At 38.3% G+C, this 10,662-nt stretch overlaps 1 protein-coding gene across 1 annotated transcript in view; it reads left to right on the plus strand.

Annotated features, from left to right (window-relative positions):
• The first annotated feature begins 461 nt into the window (after positions 1-461).
• SLC27A6 (solute carrier family 27 member 6) overlaps positions 462-10,662 on the plus strand; it is a 152,828-nt gene continuing 142,627 nt past the window's right edge. Inside the window, exon 1 of the mRNA XM_007947459.1 lies at positions 462-942. Coding sequence (XP_007945650.1) covers positions 462-942 — 481 coding nt within the window. The remainder of the gene's footprint in view (positions 943-10,662) is intronic.

The raw sequence follows: 10,662 nt of genomic DNA on the forward strand, positions 1-10,662 counted from the left end.
AATTCAGCCTCCAAGTTGCAGCTGCCAGAAAAGTTCCCCCGAGGGAGGAGATCATCTGCTCAACCTGCTTCTGAGAGTGATGGGGTTTGCAGGGCGGCAGAGACACTGAGAACTAACCAAGCTCGCTCGGAGAGAGGGTTGGAAAGCGTCTGTAAAGGACGTGGTCACGGCTCGGGGGAGGTGCTGGGGCAAATTCCGAGGCCCCTGCTAGTGATTGCCTTGATTTCCAGCAGCAGCCCAGCGTTCTTTGGTCTACAGCCTCCAGGTGTACCGAGTTTTCAGCGCTCCCTGGTGACACTTTTCTCCGTGCAAACCTCTGATTCTGTTTCGCGGGATCCGCCAAAACTGCAGGTGCTCGCTCTGAACAGCGAAGTCTGGCGGAATCCTCGGAGAGCTGCGTCTGGAAAAGAAGGTCGCTGGTCGGACTGGGGTCAGTGTTGCCTTCTGGCTCTGCGGAACCCATGCTTCCATCATGGCTAACAGGACTAGGGGCTGGAATGGTCTGCCTGCACGTCTTGCAGAAACTCCTGTTCCCTTACTTCTGGAACGACTTCTGGTACTTGCTGAAGGTGGTACGCTACGGAATACGGCTGGAGATGTTCAGAGTGAGAGGGGAGATTTTCACTGTGCTTGATAAATTCCTGAGCCTTGCTAAAAAGCAGCCCCACAAACCTTTCATCGTCTATGAAGGAGACATCTATACCTATCAGGATGTGGACAAAATGAGTAGTAGAGTGGCCAACGTCTTTCTGAACCATTCTACGCTGAAAAAGGGGGACACCGTGGCCATGCTGATGAGCAATGAACCTGACTTTGTCCACGTGTGGTTCGGTCTGGCCAAGCTGGGCTGCGTGGTGGCCTTCCTCAACTCCAACATCCGCTCCAACTGCCTCCTGCATTGCATCTGCAGCTGTGAACCCAGGGCTCTTGTAGTGGGCTCAGGTAGAGTATGGCTTTTGGTGCCCCTGGCAGACCCTACTTTCTTTCTCTGCTCTCCTTTTTCGTTAGAACCGTTCGAATTAATGGTTTGGGTGTGTGATCCAGTGTACATGTTAAGGGTATAGAATGGTTTTAAGTTTCCACTACTGGTTGCAGATTAGTAAGTACCAATATTGTTACAGTAAACTTTTATGAAATCTCTGTTTCCTACTCTTTTGGGGAGAGGCAGTTTTCTAAATGGTACCTTCAGTGAGTTCAGGAATGTGGAGAGCTAGAACTTGGCAAGTTCTAAATTTTACCAATTATTAGAAAATACGTGGTGAGTAGAAAAGTCACGTTGACTTCTTTGTGGAATATCGACCTGCCTCTAATAGGAAGTCAAGGTTGACTGCATTTGCAAAACAGAAAAGTTTAGTCTGAAATGCACGAATTCCTATCTTCATGTTTGCTCTTATTTTATACTGCCCGCAAGCTAGGATTGTCTTGCCAAGGTTGGGCTACCATCTGTGAGCCAGTGGGTGGGGGCTCCTGACAATTCTAGACCTTATGCTTTCTCTTCCTTCTTCCCCATTTCTGTATCATTTTCTTTCAGTTCTTGCCTTAGTTTTGCTCCCCTATGTAGTTAAGATCACTTTAGATACATATATTTACATCCATTACAAAGAAAAGTCTTTGGGTTACTATCTTATTTAACATTTAAGAAAAGAGTTGCTTACAAATGGAGTTGAATTATGAAAAAGGATACGTATTTGGTATAATCTAAATGGTTTGTGTTAATTCTTGTTATATTGGCAGGCCAATGACCTTAGTGAAAATATTTAAGTATTTTGCATTAATAGATACATAAAAACCCATTGTTGTTGATTCTGAGTTATAGTAACACTGTAGAGAGGGTAGAACTGCTCCATAGGGTTTCCACAGTTGTATTCCGTGAAGCAGCTGGTAGATTCCAACTCTCAGTCTTTTGCTTAGCAGCTAAACACTTTAACCACTGTGCCATCAGGGCTCCTTAATAGATATATATTGATACCTAATATAGAGGTTTTATGAGCTCTGCTTGTCCAGTGGTTAAGGCATTCGTCTGCTAACCAAAAGGCCAGTGGTTTGAACCCACCAGCTACTCACAGGGGGAAAGATGAGGCCATCTGCTTCCATAAACATTTAATAGCCTGGGAAAACCTGTGGGGCAGTTCTCCACTGTCCTATAGGGCCTGTAAGAGTCAGAACTGACTCTATGGCAGTGAGTTTAGGTATTATACCCACCAGCCACTCCTCGGAAGGAAGATGGGGCAATCTACTTCTGTAGTGATACTGCCTAGGAAGCCCAAGGAGGGGTCGCTATGAGTCGGGGCCGACTCGACGGCACATAACAACAACAACAACATAGAGGTTTTAGATTCACAGAGCAATATGGAAAAATAATCACTTGTACATCAGTGGTCCCTAAAGTTAAGAATATTCTAGATAACATTTATCAGATAATATTTGCACAGCACATAAAAATTAAGCAATATACAGATAAGGGGCTAGCTGTTCAAGGTTTCACTCATCCTAGTTCCTGTTGTCCTTCCACCTCAACTTGTGACCTGATAAAGTAGCAAAATGTGTATTCTTAAATACAGATTTTATCTTATTTAAGCTACTGGAGTGGAAGAAACAGAAAGCCCTCTTTTTATACTTTTTGTTTGTTCCTTTACTCAGTAGTCATATCCTCCAAAGCTGAAGTTAAGCCTCCCACTTTGGAAAAAGGCTACGTGATATGATAAAGTTTCAGTGTATAGTAACAATGAATAGAAAAAAAATGAATCATACAGAGTTTTGATTAGTTAGTCAAGCAATGTTCACCAGAGGACATATTGTGCAGAGGAAAGTGAAAATGTGAATGCATCAGGAAAGAGTGTCACAGTTCATCTCTGGATATACTCTTACATTTTATCCCACTTCTCACTTTATTGCTCAATGTAATTTAGATTGTTCAGTTTCAGGAGCAAATGCAAACCCCAAATAAAGCTAAAAAGTTGTGGCTAAAAAGCCACAAACACTCTAGAAGAGCAGACGATGAAGGCACAGTGTCCCCGAAAAGAGTTCTGTGGTCATAATGTTAAGGCCAACCTGAGAAGTATCCCATAGTCAGTCTCCTGAGAAATTACTCTTAGAGAGTGTGTGGCTGATTACCTCTCAAAATAGAGCACTTACACTTTGCTGTTGACTGAAATATAGCTTAATTAGAACCAATTACTTTTGTAGTTTTGCCTCTGCCAACTCTCACTTTGCTTGCCAAATACTGATTGGATTGTTATGTTTTTAACACCAATCGCCAAGTTTTGTATAAAGAACCACTTTGGGACACTGTTTTTACGCCAAAACTATTTAGTCCATATGCTCAGTAAGTAGGTACCTGGAGAAATCAACTATGAATCTTACTACTTTTTTTTAAGAGTACCTCCAAAACATATAAATTATGTGTGCTTTTCAAAAATGGGACAATTATGTTTTTGATCAATTAGTAGATTTTTTTTTTTTTTTTGCTGGGGAGGCATAAGATCTGGCTAAAATCACAATTACTTTTCAATATTTAAAACTCTCAGTCCAAAACAGTATATTCTTGGCATCTTGAGTCTACTCAGTGAAATTATACACACACACACACACACACACACACACACCTTAAATTTCAGAATTTTTAGATTCTCATTTGGTATTATTAAATCTTTGTATCCCCAGGGAGAATGTACTGAAGTGGAAAGAGGAGTCAAGTGGTTGAGATAAAGATAAACCAGACAGCCCTGGATTTCATTTGTGATCTACCACTTCTTATTTATGTGATGAAGATGAGATTATCAACCAATGACCCTCACTTTATTTGTACAATGTTGATAATATCATCTACTTCATAGGGTAATTCTGAGGATTAAATGACATAGCTTTTGCAAAGTGGCTAGTATAGTGACTGTAATATACTAGCTAGATCCTTGATGAATTGAAATAATTCCTATTATTATTGTAGAGTCATCCTGGGGCTGCTAATAGGGAATATCATTTGGATTTTAGTGCTACAGCTTAACTTGGTATTACCTACAAGGAAGAATAGCAAGTAGTTTGTTTCGAATGAGACCTTGGACACTTTATTTGGGTATGTTTTAGCAAAATTTTGTTTTTCAGAAGTTACATTCAGTTCAATTGGTTCGGTTCACTGCCATTGAGTTGATTTCGACTCATAGCGATCCCTCCTTGGGTGTCTGAGGTGGTGTAACTACAGAAGTAGATTGTCCAATCTTCCTTTTGAAGAAGAGTGGCTGGTGGGCTTGAACTGTCAGCCTTCTGGTTAGCAGTCAAATGCCTTAGGCACTATACCACCAAAAATAGTAAAAAAGAAAGTTACCAATACTAAGTCAATAGGTTTTTCACATAGAGATAATCAGAAAACATTAAAAGGTTTATAAAATTATTACTTTCTTCCCTTATAGTCTGAAGATTCAAAATCCTTGCATTTCTGCATATCTGTACAGTTTAATTATCTGTGCAGTTGTTCACTTGATACATTTTCTAAATCAAGCATCAATGCTTACTGAAAATTAAGTAGTTTTAGATTAAACTCTTTTCCACCCATCCTTTCAACACTGATATTGCCAGTAGTATCTGCTTCTAAGATTCTCTACCTATTTATATTTTTTCTTTACTTAGAAAATAACAACAAAATGTTGGGATGCTTGTATATGATTTTAAACATTGTATGTAATTATCTCTATATGGTTTGACATGTTTAGGCAATGCAACCACCATCATCATTACAACCACAGCAACAATTCCTTCCATTTTTAAAGTGCTTTATAGACAACAGTGTTTTCATACATATTATCTTATGTGATCTTCACTACAGCCGTGAGAGGTAGATATATTAGCCTTATTTTAAAGTGAGGAAGCATGACTGAGAATGGATAAGCCATCTTTTCAAACTCATGCATCTAGGAGAGGCAGCATGGGAACAAGAGTCCAGATTTTCTGACCCTAAATCATAGAGCTTATTCAGTTCAGCTTTATCTGTGTATTCCTTCTGCTCCCATTCGTTTCCTTATTTCCATTTTTTCCCCTTCCCTTCTGCTTCTCTTCCTTGCCTTCTTCCTTCTGTATCTTCTCTCTTTCCTTTCATCTACTTGATCACCCTCCATTTACCTTCTCTCAGTGCCTTTTCCACTGAACCCCTTGGACTCAGGTATGCAAAGGTTCTTCACAGTACCCCAGTTGAATGGGAAAGTCTACTAGCCAGTTCACAAACAGATATTTCTGCAGCCTTGAGGAATAGACCAATAACTAGAATGTGAGCTCTTTAAGCTGAATACATTCGTTTTCTTCACTGATAAATTCTCAGGACATAGCACAAATGAGTTGCTCAATAAATATTTCTTGCCTGGGTAAATGAATGAATGAGCTAACAAAAAATTATAAGGTATATATGGATATTTGGGGGAGCTCTGGTGGCATAGTGCCAAAGGCATTTGACTGCTAACCAGAAGGTTGACGGTTCAAACCCACCAACCACTCCTCAGAAGGAAGATTGGGCAATCTACTTCTGTAGAGATACCATCTTGGACACCCAAAGAGAGGTTGTTGTGAGTCGAATCGACTCCACAGCAATGAGTTTGGTTTTTTAGGTTTATGGACATTTGGTACCTTACTACTTTACTTATATATTTTTGCTAATAAATTGTGCACTGTGCTGTCCATATAGTAACTAATTTTGAGAGTAGAAATGTAATTGGAATTTCTTTGTTGTTTTGTTTTATATGAGTGTTGCCAAGTGTTAGAATCAGGACTGCCTATAAATACAAAGTTACACATGCTAGACATCAACATAGTTTCAGATTTACTTGCATGTGTGTATTTTTATCTTTCTCCTTTCTCAGCATACCACATATTAAGTAGTTATAACCAAGGCTTTGAACCAGTTCTTCCCAGTTTATTCATGGCCAATGAAGTAAAACCGGAAGGAAGCAGAATTTGTAAAATGTGGGTGTACTGGAATGATAACCAGATTGCGAAAAATTACAGGTTGATACGCTACTAGAAATTTAATCTCCCTCTTAGAAAACAAGGGCAGTGTGAATGTTGCATAGCAACCAGCAAAGGTGAAAACAGCAGTACCGAGCTCAAAGACGGCAGTGATTGCTTTGCCAAGCAGCTGCTTTGAATGTGTGTCACTCTCCACAGTCCTGGCAGTAATCTACTCTCCTGTGTCTGGTTCCTGAAAGGGTTCCTGGAGGGAGAGCCTCCTCTTCTGAGGCTCTCATTCCAGGGCTTTGATCCATACTTTTTCCCAGTTATCCTTCCAACATACCCACATTTTACAAATGTGGGTTTGTTCCAATTTCACTGTGTCAGCTGTGACTAAACTGGTTGTAGCCCTGGTATAAGTAGATAACTAAAAAGATTATATGTATTACCCTGAACTCCTTGATTTTAGGTTTGGTAGTACTTTATGTCTCAACATATTGTGAAGGGTTTTGCATTTCTGTCCATAAGAGGTAAAGACTGTAGTTCAGCTCTATTAACTCACAATAATGCATGCAGCCTTGCACTATAGGTTTTCATGAACTATTGCATTCAGATTGTGCAGGGCAAATGCTGAGTTAACAGTGATGCCATTGTAATTGTCCAAATGATTTCCAACTATAAAGGCATCTGTTTTTTAAATGCTGAGAGGAAGAATTAGAGAAAAAATGAAGACCCTTTAAGCTTTTAGCAAGTAATATGAAGTCAAATACACACATACTGCCTTGGAGTCAGATCTGACTCATAGCGACCCCTCCTTGGGTTTCCAAGGCAGTATCACTATGGAAGTAGATCGTCCAATCTTCCTTCTGAGGAGTGACTGATGGGTTTGAACTGACAGAACAGTCAAATGCCTTAGGCCACACACCACCAGTAATGAGTCCCAAATAGTTCTTGCCTAGGTATACTCTCATAAGTAGGAGGAAGAAGGGCAATGGCTCACTTGGAAACAAAACAGGCCAGAATCCTCAAGATCACTTCACCTATCCAGGGAACTAGAGTCCAGTTCTGTTACTCAGACTAGGTCCCCTCTTCTTTATGGTGTCTTTGTTCTTCTCTTTCAAGCTCTTAGCTCCCTATTTAATATACTTAAGTACATTAAGTAATATTAAGAGTCCTTGTCATCATCATAACAAACAACAGTAAGAGTGTTAACAACAGCAACAGTAGCTACCATTTACTGAGAATTGACTATGTACCAGGCACCATAGTGAATGGTTTGCCTGTATCATTTAATTCTCTCAACAACTGTATGAGTTGCAGAGATCCATTTTTCAGATAGAAAGAAAGCTCAGAGAAATGAAGGGACTTCTCTAAGGTCAGGCAGCTAACATATGATAAAAGCAGCATTTGAATCTAGGTATATCAGATGGAACAACCTATGTTATAAGCATTCAATCCAGAATTCTAATATTTTGCTGAAGGCACTTGACTGCTAACCAGAAGATTCAAACCCCCCAGCCACTCCTCAGAAGGAAGATTGGGCAATCTACTTCTGTAGTGATACTGCCTCAGAAACCCAAGGAAGCGTCACTGTGAGTCAGAGCTGACTCCATGGCAGTGAGTTTTTTTGTTGTTGTTGTTATGTGTTTTTATAAAGATAACATGTTAGGGCTATTCATAAAAGACCAGGCAGTGTTTTGTTCTGTTGTTCATAAGGTTGCTGTGAGTCGGAGACAACTCGATGACACATAACAACAACGTGTTTTTAAAAGTGGGTCCAAAAGCAAAAAAACAAACTTACATGTGGGAAGTCAGATTTGGGTACTGGCCCCTGTCTCCTTTCATTGCTGCTTTGCAATAAATAATTTTCTCTCCTCTTAATCACTTGGCATGTAAACTATTTTGGCCTGATTCCGTTGGGTCCTACTTCACTATTACTACGGTAGTAGATTGAAAATGCCATGCCTTAATTCATTAGGCATTAGAGTTGTATTCTAATCCAAGTCTTATTAACTCCAAAACCTATCTATTACCTCAAAAAAGAAATCAGTAATAAAAAATGTTATTAAACATTGGCAGATGCTCAAGTACATGTAAATATGATCTTTTTCATCTACAGCGATTATGTTTTTTTTTCTATTGTTTTAATAAAAGTTTAAAAATAATTACAAGTTATCATCTGCTTTGAATTTGAATTCTTACTAATATACTAAACATTTTCCTGGAAACATGACTCAGTATCTGGTTATCTCAAAAAAACACCAGTCAGTTACAGCTCAGTTCTATAATGCAATATTTGGAAAAAAAAAAGAAAAGTGATTTACTTCCTCAAATGCTATGCAACCCAAACTGGACACAAAGAAACAACAAGAGAAGTATGTCAAATAGGACTACTAGGCAGTTCAGAAATAAAACCTGCAAGGAAACTGGAAGAAAACACAAAAAATGATGAGGATATGAAGATGGGGAGGGGGGATGTGGGACTTAAAACTTTCTCATTAAACTTTATTTCTGCAACAAATAAAAATAAAATAAAATGTAAGAACCCAGATAAAATGCCTAGCTCCACTGAGCATAAACAGCATGCTGTTATACTGAGTGCTTCGGCAAGAAGAAGTCGAAAAACACAAGGAATTCTGGAGAAGGACAAATCATAAATAAAATGAAAACACAGGACAAACAAACTATATAGACTTTCTCTTTTCTTAACTTATAGTTCTAAATTTTATTTTAATAACTGTAGTGTTTTGAACATATGTTTTAAACACACAGGAGTTTGGAATGACTCATTTTACTACATTAAGTTGAAGTCCCTCATTTATAATTGTAAATTAACAGCACAGATTTTTATATGTTCTTAGTGATATATCTAAGATGTGAAAATGAAGAAAGAAACTTACGTGATTACTTTATGTGATTAAATGTGACCCAAAATCTTTGTTGGAGTTATAAAATCTAAAGAAAACAGTGAATATTAAGTAGAGTAATAACTTTTACAATAGGAAAAAGGAAGTGATCAGATTTCTAGCAATCAGAGGAGATATCATTTCATTTCCTTCAGATAATAAAATTAAATTTATTTAAGCCAAAACATTTAGAATTCTCATATAGAATTTTTTTCTAACCAAATTATTTATTTATTTAGAAGTGGCAGGAAATAGTGGGTGAGAATGGTAAAATTTGAAATAAAAAAGTTGAAAGTCAAATAAGAGATAAAGAATTATTATTCACTTATCACTCCTGTTCTTTGTTAATAAAGGGAAACATTTTAGTGTTAATTAGAAAGCAAATCAGCAAATCCTGAATATTAATCCATGGCACAAAATAACATTTGTTAAAATACTTCTAGGAAACTTGACAATGTTTCATGAAGATATACTCTTTATGGGCAATCCACTTCCGTAGTGATACCACTTCAGAAACCCGAGGGGGGGTCGCTATGAGTCGGATCCGACTCAATGGCAGTGAGATTTTTTTTTTTTTAACTATCATAATGTCTGGAGAATCATAAATACCTCAAAACAATGATTTGTGTCCAACTGCAACCTTTTGCTTATGTGTCTGCTATTTAGAGCATAGGTACTGAAAAGATATCTGGCTAACAGAACTGAACTCTGCCTCAGGGAAACCACTATAGATGAAGGTGTTTACAGTAAAGTAATATAACATCTGAAAGCTGGACAATGAACAAGGAAAACTGAAGAAGAGTTTATGGCTTTGAATTATGATGTTGACAAAGAATACTGAGAATACTACGGACTGCCAGAAGAATGAACAAATCTATCTTGCAAGAAGTGCACCTGAAATGCTCCTTGGAAGCAAAAGTGGCCAGACTTTGTCTCACCTACTTTGGTCATGTTGTCAGAAGGGACCATTTCCTGAAGAAAGATATTATCCTTGGTAAAGAGGAGGGTGAGTGAAAGAGGGGCAGACCTTCAACAAGATGGATTGACACAGTGGCTGCAATGATGGGCTCAAGTATAGCAAGGATTGTGAGAATGGCACATGAATGGGCACTGTTATGTTCTGTTGTACATAGTGTTGCTATGAGTCAGAGCCAACTCGATGCCACCTAACAACAACAACAATAACAACAACATGAATACATAAATCCACCCTAGAATTTTTATAAGAAATATGTGATAAATTACATGTATAGATGCCTAGCATAGGACCTGGCTTGTGTCTCTTCCTTTATTAGTTCTCTGTGTGACACAAGGAAATCTTCAGTTCTGTCCTATGCAGTTCTGTCTATACATTTTGCTGTCTCAGTGGTAACACATTTAAAAATGTAAACAAAAAAAATTACTTAATACTCTTTTCCTTGCTCATCTGTCTGCTTCTGTCAATGAAAACATCATCATTCCAAACTCCAAAAGTTCATTTAATGACTTGATTCTGATCTCTTCCTCTCCTTGCCCCCTCACTGATACGCAGAATGAACCTTATATCCTGTCAGTCTAGTTTCCTTACCACACACCACTAGAATAATATTCTTACCCACTGTATCTATCCTGTACCTCTTTCCTTCCCTACTCTCTTCCTGAACATAGCAGATGCTCAGTAGCTATTTGTCGGAACAAAGGAATGAACATTTTGATCAATGTTTGGGTAGAGTGCTTTTATCAGATGCAGTTATACTATTTCAGATGTGGTTATATAGGTCTGAAATTACTCATCATGACTAAATTAATCCCTGGTTATAAGTTAATCAGTTTTGAAGCCTAATAT

Source organism: Orycteropus afer, unplaced genomic scaffold (assembly GCF_000298275.1).
Source record: "Orycteropus afer afer isolate SDZICR_OR568_19922 unplaced genomic scaffold, OryAfe1.0 scaffold00185, whole genome shotgun sequence".
Lineage (NCBI taxonomy): Eukaryota > Metazoa > Chordata > Mammalia > Tubulidentata > Orycteropodidae > Orycteropus > Orycteropus afer.